Source organism: Mobula birostris, chromosome 8 (assembly GCF_030028105.1).
Source record: "Mobula birostris isolate sMobBir1 chromosome 8, sMobBir1.hap1, whole genome shotgun sequence".
Lineage (NCBI taxonomy): Eukaryota > Metazoa > Chordata > Chondrichthyes > Myliobatiformes > Myliobatidae > Mobula > Mobula birostris.
The window spans coordinates 99,557,306-99,571,988 of NC_092377.1; the positions used below are offsets into that span (position 1 = coordinate 99,557,306).

General features: G+C 45.8%; 3 protein-coding genes across 3 annotated transcripts; 2 read left to right on the forward strand and 1 right to left on the reverse strand.

Annotated features, from left to right (window-relative positions):
• LOC140201527 (histone H2B 1/2-like) lies at positions 1–4,690 on the forward strand. Its single transcript, XM_072265773.1, has 2 exons — positions 1–538; positions 2,522–4,690. The coding sequence occupies exon 1, from the start codon at positions 40–42 to the stop codon at positions 406–408; it is 369 nt and encodes a 122-aa protein (XP_072121874.1). The 5' UTR covers positions 1–39; the 3' UTR covers positions 409–538; positions 2,522–4,690.
• A 4,684-nt stretch (positions 4,691–9,374) lies between these two features.
• On the forward strand, positions 9,375–10,720 carry LOC140201525 (histone H3). The gene has a single exon (XM_072265771.1). It carries the CDS (start codon positions 9,595–9,597, stop codon positions 10,003–10,005), a length of 411 nt encoding a protein of 136 aa, XP_072121872.1. The 5' UTR covers positions 9,375–9,594; the 3' UTR covers positions 10,006–10,720.
• Positions 10,721–11,081: 361 nt separating this feature from the next.
• Positions 11,082–11,393, reverse strand: LOC140202026 (histone H4). The gene has a single exon (XM_072266887.1). It carries the CDS (start codon positions 11,391–11,393, stop codon positions 11,082–11,084), a length of 312 nt encoding a protein of 103 aa, XP_072122988.1.
• Positions 11,394–14,683: the final 3,290 nt, after the last annotated feature.

A 14,683-nucleotide genomic window follows, 5' to 3' on the forward strand; every position in this document is an offset into this window, starting at 1 on the left:
TGGTTCCGCTTATTTTCGACTCCGAAATTGACTGAAGAAATGCCTGAACCGAAAGCTTCCAAGAAGGGCGCGAAGAAAGCCGTGTCCAAAGCGCAAGCCAAGGGCGGCAAGAAACGCAGGAGAACCAGGCGAGAGACTTACTCTATCTACGTCTACAAGGTAATGAAACAAGTTCATCCCGACACCGGCATCTCCTCGAAGGCCATGAGCATTATGAATTCGTTCGTGAACGATATTTTCGAGCGCATTGCGGGCGAGGCTTCCCGCCTGGCTCATTATAACAAACGCTCGACCATCACTTCTCGGGAGATCCAGACCGCCGTGCGCCTGTTGCTGCCCGGGGAGCTGGCCAAGCACGCCGTGTCAGAAGGGACAAAGGCGGTGACCAAGTACACCAGCTCCAAGTGAAGCCGCAGAAAGTGTTGACACAAACCCAACGGCTCTTTTAAGAGCCACTCACAATTTCCAGGGAAGAGTTTTACTAATGTTCGACATTGGATCGCAATCACTTTGTCTTTGAAAGATTTTACTCCCAAAGGTAATTCTAATTCTGTTAATATTGAGTAAACCTTACATCACTCCGTACAATCCTTATCGCATCCCTGCTTCAATACACTAACACCGACATTTTGCCCTCTTGCTTCCGTCAGTTTGTCGCGATTTTCTCCCACTCAAAATTTTGCACAAAGCATTGAAGTGAAAATGTTTGCTGTGGCTGATGTGATTTAATTGCTGTGAATGCGATGCATTATCTGGAGTACCCCTGTGATGGAAAAACCCTGAATCCTCGAGATCACAACAGGTTCACTCGGGTTCCTTTCACACTACAGTCCAACAGTCATTGCTACGATTGTAGGTAGTGACCCGTCTACAATCTGATGCGTTGTACCTTGTATCCTGTGAATCAGTTTGTACTAGTAGGTTACCAAAGGAATGAAAGTGCAGATTAAAATCAAATAATCTCTCGTAAATGAGGATTTTGCACCTTGTTCTTATTGTAAATGAGTGGGGACGCTGTGATGGTGAATCCTGTTCTCGCATCTGCATGTTTTTGGATTAAACGATAAAAGTATAATCTTGGCGTGCTTTTCACAAACTGGGGATTTAGATCAGTTTGGGGTATCTATGTCTGCTGTTCGCTCGCTGATTTCACCGCTCCGCGTTGCCCCAGGAAGTTCATGGACGAGCGCGAGATTATCTACTCATTATTGGTAAAATATCTGGTACAAGAAAATCAAAGATTTCGCAAACCACTAGGCAGAGAATGAGGAATTCCTCTCGCGATCCCCCCCCCCCCCATAGCTTCTGGAGGATTGCGAAAGGACACTTACGATTGGTGGTTCCGCGCCTTCTCTGAACGGTAATATAAAATTACCCAATCAGCGAGCTGTCCGGTTCTCCAATGATCAGACGGCGTCAGAGAAGCGCGGAAAACTGTCTCTCCCCACCCGAAATTTGAAAAGCCCGCCAAAGAAAAAAATAATAATAATTAATTAATCAATAGTCTAAAGCCTAGATCAGTTACAAATCTGTATGATCTCGGATTTCCTGCATAACTAGTTATTTGATCTCAGTCCACTTCTGTCCATATAGAATGTGAATTAACTGTACCATGACTGACTCTAGGAATTTGTGGTTCTTTGTGAAAACACATCAGATAATGGAAAGATCTCTCTTCTCAAACTGAGGATGGAGTACAGAACATTATGAACAGGTCACAAGGAAATCTTCAGATGCTGGAAATTCAAGCAACACACACAAAATGCTACAGCAGCCAAGCAGCATCTATGAGAAGAGGTACCTCTTCCTATAGATGCTGCCTGGCCTGCTGCTTTACATGAACGCGTTACTCTTTTCAAACTGTGGCTGGAGTCACAGAAACAGGAGGATGGGTGGTCTCTGCGGAAGACAGAAAGGGATGGGGATCAGAAGATGTGGCTGGTGGTGGTGTCCCACTGCAGCTGAAGCAGTGACAATTCCTCAACCCCCACAGATGCTGCTCAACCCACCGCTCCTCCAGCAGATTGTTCAGTGCACCAGATTCCAGCATCGGCAGTTTCTGCAGTCTCAAGTTTCCTTTCTCAAGTGGGTACTAGTAAACTCAATGTGGACGTGGGGTATTAATGCTTTCAGATGGCTTTCTATGACATGCATTGAGTCAAAGAGCATGGAAACAGGGCCTTCACCAACATGTTCATTCTGTGTTTCCAGTGAGCTTGTCCCACCTGTTCCTGTTTAGCCCATAACCTCAAAATGTCTCCTTGCCATCTACTTATCTAGATGGTTTTTAAATATTGCTCATGTGCCTGCCTCAACTACTATTTCTGACAGCTCATTCCAAATACAATCCACCTTTTGTGTGAAGCTGTCTCTGATGTCCCTTAGAAATCTCTGATCTAAAACTAATGCTCTCTTGTTATTAATACCTCTTCCCTGGGAATGCATTTGTACCCTGTGTATGCCCCCCCCCAATAATCTTGTATACTTCAATCAGTTCATTCCTTCATCTCCTATGTTCCAGGGAATAAAGTACAAGTCTACAAAACCTCTCCTTGCAGAGGATGCATAGAGAGAGTAAACCTTGCCACACCACTGGTATGGCCGCAGCTGGAGAACCATGTCCGTGTCTGGTAAAGATGGAACAGCTTGCGATGGATTTGACTGAACTGGTCACAGCAGTGAGGGATCTAATCACTGCACCAACTGAAACACATTGCCTTTCTCCTTGGTGAATACAGCTGAGAACTATTCACTTCATCCCTGCCCGCCTCTTCTAGTGTCACGTACTCCGTGACGGGAATAACCAGCAGAAATAGAAAACACTTTGGAGTCCAGTATTTCTATTAACTAATAATATTTATTAGTAACTATGCAATACAGTAATATAAATATGGATAAATCAAACAGGTTAGCAATTATTATATTTAAGTAAGTAAATCAGTAAGTGTGGAAATATTTGTGGAAAAGAAGCTTCTTTAAGTCTAGGGGTAAAAAGATACAGTCTGGACAAGGACTCAGAACCTGGGTCTTGACTTGGGCTCGGACCCCGGAACTAGGTGAGGACATGACTTGGCTACAGTACTGGACGAGGCTTGGGTTCTTCGAGGCGAGGATGTGATGAGGCATGGGTTTGTCTCCAATCTAGAGATTGGACAAAGACCCAGAACCTGGGTCTTCACTCAGGCTCGGACTCCGGAACTAGGCAAAGACATGATGGGGTCTTGGGAGACAGGAACCTCAGAGCCTTGGACGAGGACTGGGCACTCGGAGCCTTGGACGAGGACTGGATGCTTGGAGCCTTGGTCTAGAGCATGGGAACACAGAGCACTGGACTTGAGAGACAGGAACATGGAACACAGAGCCGGGACCCCTCCTTAGGAATAGGATGTAGGGCCAGGACTCATACACAGGATGCTGAATACGACAAGTTGGTTCCCAACACTAGGTAGCGGCAAACGGCCGGACCTACCTAGAGAAGGTGAGGACACACAGACGGTTCCCAACATTAGGTAGCGGCAAACAGCCAGACCAGCCTAGCGAGGGCGTGGACACAGAGACAGTTCCAACTCAACGATAGACAGTTCCTTATCTTGGCACAGCAAGGCTCTGGTCTTGCTCTGGTGGTAGAACTTGACAAGGTTGCAGGCAAGGCTCCAGACACAGGTTGCAGGCAAGGCTTCAGAAGGAAGGGGAAGGGAAGGGAACAGTCCAGCCTCAGGGTAACAGCAAAGATGGCCTGGCTTACCCAGTGGAGGCAAGGATGGGATACTGACGAGATAAACCAGCACCCACACTCGAACCCAGGGCCACTTATATCCCCAGCCCCAAGATGAGCATCAGGTGCCTATGATTAAGCCCAAATAAAACAAGGGACAGCTGGAAGACCTGGAGTCTGGAGTCCAAGGACCAGACCGTGGACTGGAACACGGACTTCATGGACTGGACCATGACAGCGGGGACTACAGCAAATACGTCAAACTGGGAGAAAACTAACCACACAGATCCATGAACATGAACTGGCTGCCTGTCTCTACCCATGAAGAACAAAAAGGGCACAAATTCGACAGGGCATCAGTGAACATCATGGTGCAAGTAAACACATGGCATGCAAGAGAATTCCTAGAAGCATGGTAAACAAACCTGTAGACCTCAATCCTATTTATGAGCCAATGCAGGCAAAATGCCAGACCACAATGCACGGAATTTGTAAAACAACCAATCAGCAACCAGGTTTCCTCTCCATAACTCAAGTAAGTTTCTGAAATGATAACTGACCAGCTGACTGATAAGTATATAAAGACCAGGCATTCGGATGACACACCACATTTTACAGCTCACTAACGATGTCCCCTTGTATGGTGAAAAGTTTGTAAGTAAATTGCCAATATCGGAGAACAACCCAACCCAATTCATTAATGTTTATATTATTAACATTTATTGAGCACTCCCTTAATCTTGGTTGCCACTGTTAATTTGTGACTTGTCTTTGCCCTTTGAATTTCTCTACCCATGAAGAAGAGGAGCACAAATTTGACTGGGCATCTGCCAAAGTCATGGCACAAGCAAACACGTGGCATGTAAACTCTGCAAATCTCTACACTGCTGAAGGGTCTCCCTATTCTTCAATGCTCTTTCCCTGTCGCATCTGTTACATACCCCGTAACTGGGTTGCCAAACTAGCAGAAATGGACCACTTAGCTGGAGTCTGGATTACTGGAACTAAGAAAGTTTTATTAAAGAAATAAGTAACACAGTACTCTAAATGTAAGGATATAAATGCAACGGGTTAGCAATGATAAAACACGTACACAGAACTATGATAATAAGATCAATCAAGCTCTATCGCAGTCTAGGGGTAAAATGATCAGTCTCAAGTGACACAGAGTTCAGTTCAGTTTAGTTCAGTTCACAGTAATCGCTGTTGTGCCATGGGGGGAGAGAGAGAGAGAGGGAATGATGATATTCAAATCGGATTCAACACCTTTGATATTCCTCGCAGTTAGCTTTCAGGCGAGCCCGTTGTAATGTCTTCTGAGGTCACCGACTGTGACCCCTCCATTCCGGATACAATCGTTCTTCTGCGGTGAACCCGGCACCCAGGCAAGGGCGGACACACACAGCAGGTTCCCGCTGATCGTACCTTTTCACCCTGTGCGTCTATGGTCGGTCCTGCGATGCAACCTCCAAAACTCCCACCAACTTGTGGGGGGGGCACCGCACTTCCAGGGTCTCGTTACCTCGTCGTGTCATGGTGTGTCTGTTGCCTTAGCAAACCTGTGCCTTTTATCCCCCTGCTGGGGTATCGCCTGTCCATCAAACTTCAAACAGTTCAAGTTCAAAGCAACCGGTCTCTGACAATACTCGGAACTGTGTCTCCTTTCGTTAATCTCTCTCGTCTCCCATTAACATTTCTGAATGTTCCCCCATTGTCTTTCTTATCGGCCTCAATCTTCTGATAACTTGGTATTTTGTCACACATCATCATTATCATTATGTGCTGTTTCGTATGATGTTGGTGATCATGGTCTTCCATCTCTTTAATCTGAATATATTCTTATTCTTTTCTCTATCCATGATCATGATTGTTCTTGGCAAATTTTTTCACAGAAGTGGTTTGCGATTGACTTCTTTTGAGTTGTAACTTTACAAGACAGTAACCCTAGCAATTATTAATACTTTTCAGAGGCTGTCTACCTGGCATCAGTGATATGCACCAGCTGCTCATATGACCATCTACCACCTGTGCCCATGGCTTCATGTGACCCTGATTGGGGTGATAAGCAGGTGTAACCTTGCTCAAGGGGGATCTGAGGCGAGTGGAGAGAAGGAACATCTTGCATTCCTTCCCATCGCCCATTATCTACCACATGCTTCTTATTATTTCAGTGGCACCTCAACACCACTTCACATCCAGGAACCCCTGAATCTGCCAAAATTGCTCATCACGCTCCCAAAAATACAATTTAAAAAAAACTGAGGTGCAAGGGGACTGGGAGTCCTTGTGCAGGATATCCTAAAGGTTAACTTGTAGGTTGAGTCAATGTTAAGGAAGGCAAATACAATCAATGTTAGCATTTTATTTGAGAGGACGAGAATATAACAGCAAGGATGTAATGCAAAGGCTTTGAGTCAGTGGTATTATGAACACTCATGGTCCTCATATTTCAGAAAAGATGTGCTGGCATTGGAGGGGGTCCAGTGGAATGATTCTGGTAATGAAAGGTGGGGACCAACACCCCTCTTGTGAGGAGGCTCATGGAGGCCTGCAAGGAGAAGGCTGGGGAGAGCTTTCTGGGAACATTGTCCATGCACCCGGTGTTTCGAGCTGCTTTTGAGGAAGTGCGCGGCTGCATTGGGCCGGATACCAAATTTAAACAAGGGACTGCGTGGCTCACCCAGTCGAAGCCACTGGTGGTCCGGCCTGGGGAAGTAGGAAGAGTGATGGGAACCCCCAGATCTCCTGGTGTGCCTGAGGGCAAGGCCCCCTTAGTGGACGCTCCAGAAGACCTCGAAGGGGAGTTGGGATTTCCTGCTGGGATACTGGTGAGGCCCAAATTGCAGAAACCCTCGGTTGTACAGGCAAGCAGGATGGCAGTGGTTGTCAGGAACACTACAAAGAGGGAGGTCACTTTCAGGCGGGGGATGCCCCTGGCGCATCTGTTCCTGGTGACAGATATGTCTAGTGTCCCTATGAGACAAGCCAGCGAGAAACTGTTGGAAAAAGGAGGAAAGTTGACCTCTGATTCATTCAACTTCAGGGATTCCCTGGTTCTTTGTAACCGGGCAACACATCACGCAGCATCCACACAAATGAGGTTTCTTAGTTTGGCGGAGCTAGAAGCTGTCTTCCCCTAGACAAAGACATGCAGGCTGAGCCCGAGGGTTGCATATAAAATTTTCTTGAATCTTCCTCATGACTTTTCAATTTCCTTTTTGGCCATCTTAATTCCCTCGAGCTCTCGGAGCAAAGAACAATACAGGCTATTTGACCCATGATATTGTGCTAACCAGGATGTCAATTTATACTACGTGTCTCCCTTCTGTATATCATCCATATCCCCCCCAGTCCCTTCATATTCACGTGTCCATCTAAAAGCCTTTTAAACTCCAGCAAACTGTCTGTTTCCATTAGTAGCTAACCTTAAAGCATGTCCTCTGGTGTTTGACATTTCTACCATGGGGAAAAGATTCCAATGATCTAACCCCATCTATTCCTCTCATAATTTTAAAAACCTCTGTTGGTTCCTTCCGCTGCCTCTGATATTCTATGAAAAACATAAGTCTGTCCAACATTTACATTGGGCTCCTTTACTCTAACCCAGGTAGAGTCCTGGTGAACTTCTTCTGCACCCTTTCCGGAGCATCCTATACTGGCACAACCAGAACTGCACACGACACTCTAGTGTTGTCTGATTCAAGTTTTACAGAGGTGCAGTTTGACTTCCTTACTGTTGTATTCAGCACCCCCGCTAGTGTAAACAATGCAGTGTGCAGTGAGACTGTGAGAAAGGACAGGATGATGGGGCAAAATTGAAAAGTGTTATGAATACAGGACTGGATGTGGTAGATTTGAATGCTCACAGTATATGGAATGTTAGATGATCTTGTTGCAAAGTTAGAGGTCGGCGTCTTTGAGTCATGGCTGAAAGAAGATCATAATTGGCAGCTTAGCATCCAAGGATACACATTGTATTGAAAGTTCGGAGAGGGAGTGGGCTGTCTCTGTTGGTGAAAAATGAAATCAAATGTTAGAAAGAGGTGATATGGGTTCAGAAGACGTAGAATGCTTGTGTGTAGAGTTAAGAAATTGCAAGGGTAAAAAGACCCTAATGGGATTTATATACAGGACTCCAAATGGTAACCAGGATGTGGGATACAAATTATAATGGGATATGGAAAAGGCATGTAAAAAAGGGCAATGTTATGATAGTCTGGGGGATTTCAGTATGCAAGTAGATTGGGAAAATCAATTTGATGCTGGATCTTGAGAGGGAATTTGCAGAATGCCTACAAGATTGCTATTTAGAGCAGCTCATGGTTGAGCCTACTTGGGGAAAGGCAATTCTGGATTGGATGATCTGTGATGAACCAGATAGGATTATGGAGTTCAAGGTAAGCGAACCCTTTGGAGATAGTAATCTTTATATGATAGAATTCATTCTGCAATTTCAAAGGGATAAGATAAAGTCAGATGTATCATTATTACTGTAGTGCTAGGGAAATTACAGAGGCATGAGAGAGGAACCAGCTTAAAGTTGATTGAAAGAAGAATGACAACAGAACAGCAAAGACTGGAGTTTCTGGGGGCATGTTGGAAGGCAGAAGATTGATACATACCAAAGATGAAGTGGTATTCTAAAGGGATGATGAAGTAACTATGGCTGACAAAGGAAATCAAGGACAGCATAAAGCAAAAGAGAGAGCAGATAATATAGAAAAAATTGTAGGAAATTAAAGATTGGGAAGCTTTCAAAAACAAACAGAAGGAAACTAAAAAAAAACATAGAAAAGAAAAGATTAAGTATGAAGGTAAATACTATGAATAGGATACCAAGACATTTCTCAGATATATAGAGTAAAAGAGGGAGGAGAGTGGATATCAGACAACTGGAAAATTATGCTGGAGAGATAGTAATGGGGGACAAAAATACCAAATTAACTTAATAATGCGTCAGACTTCACTGTGGATGATACTAGTAACATGCCAGAATTTCGAGTGTCATGGGACAGAAGTGTGCATTCATTAGATTCTGGAATGGTTTAGAAGGACTGGAAAATTGCAAACATCCCTCCACTCTTTGGAAAGGTAAAAGGCAGAGGAAAGGAAATTACAGGCCAATTAACCACACTTCAGTGGTAGTGAAGGTGTTGGATTCCATTACTAAGGATGAGGCTTCGAGGTCAAGTTAGCATGATTTCTTGCAAGGGAAGTCTGTTGGAATTCTTTGAGGAAATAACAGACAGGATTTTCGGAAGGCCTTGGACAAGGTGCCACTCATGAGGCTGCTTAACAAGTTGTAAGTCCATGGTAATACAAGAACGATCGTAGGACGATTGGCTGACTGGCAGGAGGCAAAGAGGAGGAATATGGGGGGCGGGTGGCCTTTTCTCGTTGACTGCCTGACACGTGTCAGTGTTCGGACCGCTTCTTTTTACATTACATGTTAATAATTTGGACGATGGAATTGGCGGCTTTGTGGTCAGGTTTGTGGATATGAAGCTTGGTGGTGTTACAGGGAGTGTTGTTGAGGCAGGGTGTCTGCAGAAGGACTGAGACAGATTGGGAGAATGGTCAAAGAATGGCAGCCGGAAAGTAGTGGAGGCCATGCACTCTGGTAGAAGAAATAAAAGCTTCCAGTAATTTTCAACGGGGGGAATACCCAAAACTCAAACTACCTCCCCACCCCCAGTCAGCTGCCAACTGATGAAGGAAAAGCAGCCAATTGCAGCACTGAAACCCGGTAATGGACATCTCCCTTAGAACCAATCAGAGAGAATTGGGCGGCCCTTCACCAACTCTTTAAAAGCCAGTCACACACTCTCCTCCGTCCTTTCAATTTCCGTAATTCAGATCACTCCGAGTGCTGAAAGAGAATGGCCCGGACCAAGCAAACAGCGCGCAAATCGACCGGAGGGAAAGCTCCCCGCAAACAGCTAGCCACCAAAGCGGCGCGGAAAAGCGCTCCAGCCACGGGCGGAGTGAAGAAGCCCCATCGCTACCGGCCCGGCACCGTGGCTCTGAGGGAGATCCGGCGCTACCAGAAATCCACCGAGCTGCTCATCCGCAAACTGCCCTTCCAACGCCTCGTGCGGGAAATCGCTCAGGACTTCAAGACCGACCTGCGCTTCCAGAGCTCGGCCGTCATGGCCCTGCAGGAGGCCAGTGAAGCTTACCTGGTGGGGCTCTTTGAGGACACCAACCTGTGTGCCATCCACGCCAAGCGAGTCACCATCATGCCCAAAGACATCCAGCTGGCCCGCCGCATCCGTGGGGAGCGCGCCTGAATCCGGCCTCGGCACCAAGCACAACAAAAGGCTCTTTTAAGAGCCACTAACTCAGCAGTGGAAAGGGCTGTCATTTCCTATTCACTCACCTTTTGTGGTTACGACACGCTGATTTCCTCTGACCCTCCCTTGTGGGTGTTTTGTGTAATATTGTTCAATAATTCATCCCGGTTTGTTACAGACTCCAACACGGCCGGACCCACCAACACTGAGAATCAGCAGTTCTGTGCCGTTGGGTTAAAGGCAGCGCGAACACCAGAGATAAACTTTTCCCTCGCTGTCAGGATGTCTCTGTCCCCAGACCCCTGCCGTGAACAGCAGGTTGTTTTTGGGGAAGGTTTCCAGGGTTTTGTGGTTGTTACTGTTACGGGGAATGAGCTTTAATAAATGTAGCCTTCGAGTCCCATTTCTAGTCGAGCCCATAATTGGTTCACGGGGACACGTTAGTCTGCAGACACTGGAATTCCTGTTCTTTCAGAGAACAACTTCTTTTTCACGTTGCAAACTCGTCTTCGACCGCAGTTTGAGAGACCAGTGATGTTTATACACCAGCCGACCGCGAATATAAACTGGATCGGAGTTTGGAAACTAAATGACCAGAAACATTCAAACTGCTGAGCTAAATAATACTTAGGCTGTTACTGTAAAATAAATCTTGAGCTAGTTAATGGATCAATGCATATTTTTGTAGACTAGGGTTCAATAAACAACCCTTTCGTGGGCTTTTCAAATTTCAGGTCATACTGGGAAGAGGTACCTTCGGCGCTTCTCTTGCCGCTCTCTGATTGGGTTATTGCGTTCAACATAAGAGATTGGATATTAATCGCCAGACCCTTAATTTAATATCGGCGCTCTTCATAACCCGATACCGTTCATTCTGTGTTCGGAGTGATTTCAATCCCGTAGTGTAATTGTCAGTAATCACCTGACAATTTCGTTTCTTTGTTTTAAATTTAGTCGCATAATAAAGAGTTAATGGTATGGGACCTGCTCTCCCCGGTCACTGCTCTCTCCGTGAGGCGGTGGGCGGCTCTTAGAAGAGCCTTTGTTTTGTGTTTGGAAGAACGAAGAGTTCCTCAACCGCCGAAGCCATAGAGAGTGCGGCCCTGGCGTTTCAGAGCGTACACCACATCCATAGCAGTGACAGTCTTGCGCTTAGCGTGCTCGGTGTAGGTGACCGCATCCCGGATCACGTTCTCCAGGAAAACCTTCAGCACCCCACGGGTCTCCTCATAGATCAGACCCGAGATCCGCTTGACGCCGCCACGCCGAGCCAGACGGCGGATGGCCGGTTTAGTGATGCCCTGGATGTTGTCACGGAGAACTTTACGGTGCCGCTTAGCTCCGCCTTTGCCGAGTCCTTTGCCTCCTTTCCCTCTGCCAGACATAACGCCACTTCACTCCAGTCGTTGTTCAGTAACAAACTGTGTGCTGGTGTCACCTTTTATACCCAGCGCCCCGACCTGTCCGAGAAACGCGTGGGGGGGGGGGTGAGGAGGGGGGGGGAGAGAGAGAGAGAGAGAGAGAGAGAGAGAGAGAGACGGGGGAGGGGTGGAGACAGTCATTGATAGACAGAGTAGAGGGCGGCTTCTCATCTTCATGATCCGCAATCGCTAGTTTCCAACGGTTTGGCCGCATCGGAACAAAAACTCAGCGCCCCGGAAAAAAAACAACAGATGCACAGATCCGATATCGAAGGTCGGTATGTAACATTACCGCCTAAAGCCCTGGATAAATGATGCAATCCATTCAAATTTCTGCTCAACGTTCCGAAAATTAACCGATGATATTCTGGAAAAAGAATAAAGACCAGAGTTCTGAAATTGAAGTAAAATACAGCTCAGGCAGCTTCCCTGGTCAGAAAAACAGAGATAACGTTTCAGGCAGGAACCTCTTCATCAGATAACATTCTGCTATCTTTCAACATTTAGATAATGTGCGTTATTGCCTATTTTCCTGCAAAAGTGTACAATCTCACTTCCTCTCACAATGTCTCTCTACAGCCTCCTTACCCCATCTTCACAACTGAACGTTCCCATCTCTCTCCATGTCCCCAGTAAGTTCAGTATTCACGGTGAGCTTTCATTTTCCTGATACCCTGTGAAGGAGCAGCTTATCAAATGGACATCTTAGTTCAGGACAACCACTGTTTCCTTTATCCGCAGCTTGTGTTCCCACTCCAAAGATTCGAATGTAATCGTGAAACATGGAATCACCTTCACAAAACCCTGTCCACTTCGCCTGATTGTTTTGGAAATGTGCATTTATTCTCCCTGTTGTTACAGCTTCAAGCGTTTTCTGGGACAGGTGATAAACTGTAGAAAGGTGACCAGAATTCGCACAATACTCTGAATTTGGCCTCATCAAGTTCAAGTTAACATCCCGACTCCCGTACCCAATGTTTTGATTTATGAAGGCCAGTGTGCCCAGAGTTCTCTTTACACGTGACTCCACTTTCAAGGAATAATCTGTCTGCCTTCCCGGATCACACTGCAAGCTACAATACCCTTCCTCGCTATTCACTACACACACAATCTTGCTGTCATCTGCAAACGTGCTGATCCGTTTTACCACATTATCATCCAGATCCTTGATATAGATGACAGACAAACATTGATCCCTGCTTTAGAGGGGATATGATTTTGGATATAGAAAATCATGTGGGGTAGAGTTTGGGTAGGTTGCAGAGAGCTTCCCCCATATCAGAAGTGGATAGATATGCTGCACAGGGTGGGGTGAGGAGGTCCTGTTCACCCAGACAGTGTTGAGTACCTGGAGTACACTGCCAGAGAGGATGGTGAAAGTGGAGTCACGGGTGGTATTTCAGAAATGTCTCATCAAACACGAAGCTTAGAAAAATAGAGGGCTATGGGTAACCCTCTATTCTAAAATAAGTACATGTTAGGCACAGCATCATGGGCCGAAGGGCCTGAACTGTGCTGTAGGTTTTCTATGCTCACATGTTTTCTATGTTCAAACCGTTGAATTACCAAGGCTACAGGCCAAGTATCGGAATATGGATGAGTTCCCAATGGCTGGTAGAGAGATGATGGGCCAAATGACCTGTGATAGTGCTGTAACATTCTGTTAAAGTGAGAATCAACAAACCCCTACTACTAGAATCATTAAACCAGGTCAATACGATAATTGTATTCACCATCTGTCCCCATTGAACTTTCTTTTCCCTCACTTTCCAAATTTTGACCTGAAATCTTCCTTCTCTTCCTCTTTCCATAGGTGCTTCCTGAGCTGCTGAAGATATCCAGCATTATCTGCTTTAGTTTCAAATATCACCCGTTTTGTCATTTAAAACTAATTAAATCAAACATGCTCTGAAAAAGAAATCAACCTTGCTGAATTAAACTTGCTTTATTTTTCGACATTTTCGACTTCTTCTCTCTTTCAAAACACAGATGATTGGAATTATTGTCCTTTCTGTCCCAGTGCCAAATTCTTTTTTCCCTTTCCCATCTAGAGATTTACATAGAAACATACATAGAAAATAGGTGCAGGAGTAAGCCATTCGGCCCTTCGAGCCTGCACCACCATTTATTATGATCATGGCTGATCATCCAACTCAGAACCCCGCCCCAGCCTTCCCTCCATACCCCCTGATCCCTTTAGCCACAAGGGCCGTATCTAACTCCCTCTTAAATATAGCCAATGAACTGGCCTCAACTGTTTCCTGTGGCAGAGAATTCCACAGATTCACCACTCTCTGTGTGAAGAAGTTTTTCCTAATCTCGGTCCTAAAAGGCTTCCCCTCTATCCTCAAACTGTGGCCCCTCGTTCTGGACTTCCCCAACATCGGGAACAATCTTCCTGCATCTAGCCTGTCCAATCCCTTTAGGATCTTATACGTTTCAATCAGATCCCCCCTCAATCTCCTAAATTCCAACGAGTACAAGCTCAGTTCATCCAGTCTTTCTTCATATGAAAGTCCTGCCATCCCAGGAATCAATCTGGTGAACCTTCTTTGTAATCCCTCTATGGCAAGGATGTCTTTCCTCAGATTAGGGGACCAAAACTGCACACAATACTCCAGGTGTGGTTTCACCAAGGCCTTGTACAACTGCAGTAGTACCTCCCTGCTCCTGTACTCAAATCCTCTCGCTATAAATGCCAGCATACCATTCGCCTTTTTCACCGCCTGCTGTACCTGCATGCCCACTTTCAATGACTGGTGTATAATGACACCCAGGTCTCGTTGCACCTCCCCTTTTCCTAATCGGCCACCATTCAGATAATAATCTGTTTTCCTATTTTTGCCACCAAAGTGGATAACTTCACATTTATCCACATTAAATTGCATCTGCCATGAATTTGCCCACTCACCCAACCTATCCAAGTCACCCTGCATCCTCTTAGCATCCTCCTCACAGCTAACACTGCCACCCAGCTTCGTGTCATCCGCAAACTTGGAGATGCTGCATTTAATTCCCTCATCCAAGTCATTAATATATATTGTAAACAGCTGAGGTCCCAGCACTGAGCCTTGCGGTACCCCACTAGTCACCGCCTGCCATTCTGAAAAGGTCCCGTTTATTCCCACTCTTTGCTTCCTGTCTGCTAACCAACTCTCCACCCACACCAATACCTTACCCGCAATACCATGTGCTTTAAGTTTGCACACTAATCTCCTGTGTGGGACCTTGTCAAAAGCCTTCTGAAAATCCAA

Bases quoted from the DNA above. Each gene is read 5' to 3' on its own strand.
- LOC140201527 (XM_072265773.1), top strand. From the start codon at position 40: ATGCCTGAACCGAAAGCTTCCAAGAAGGGCGCGAAGAAAGCCGTGTCC.
- LOC140201525 (XM_072265771.1), top strand. From the start codon at position 9,595: ATGGCCCGGACCAAGCAAACAGCGCGCAAATCGACCGGAGGGAAAGCT.
- LOC140202026 (XM_072266887.1), bottom strand. From the start codon at position 11,393: ATGTCTGGCAGAGGGAAAGGAGGCAAAGGACTCGGCAAAGGCGGAGCT.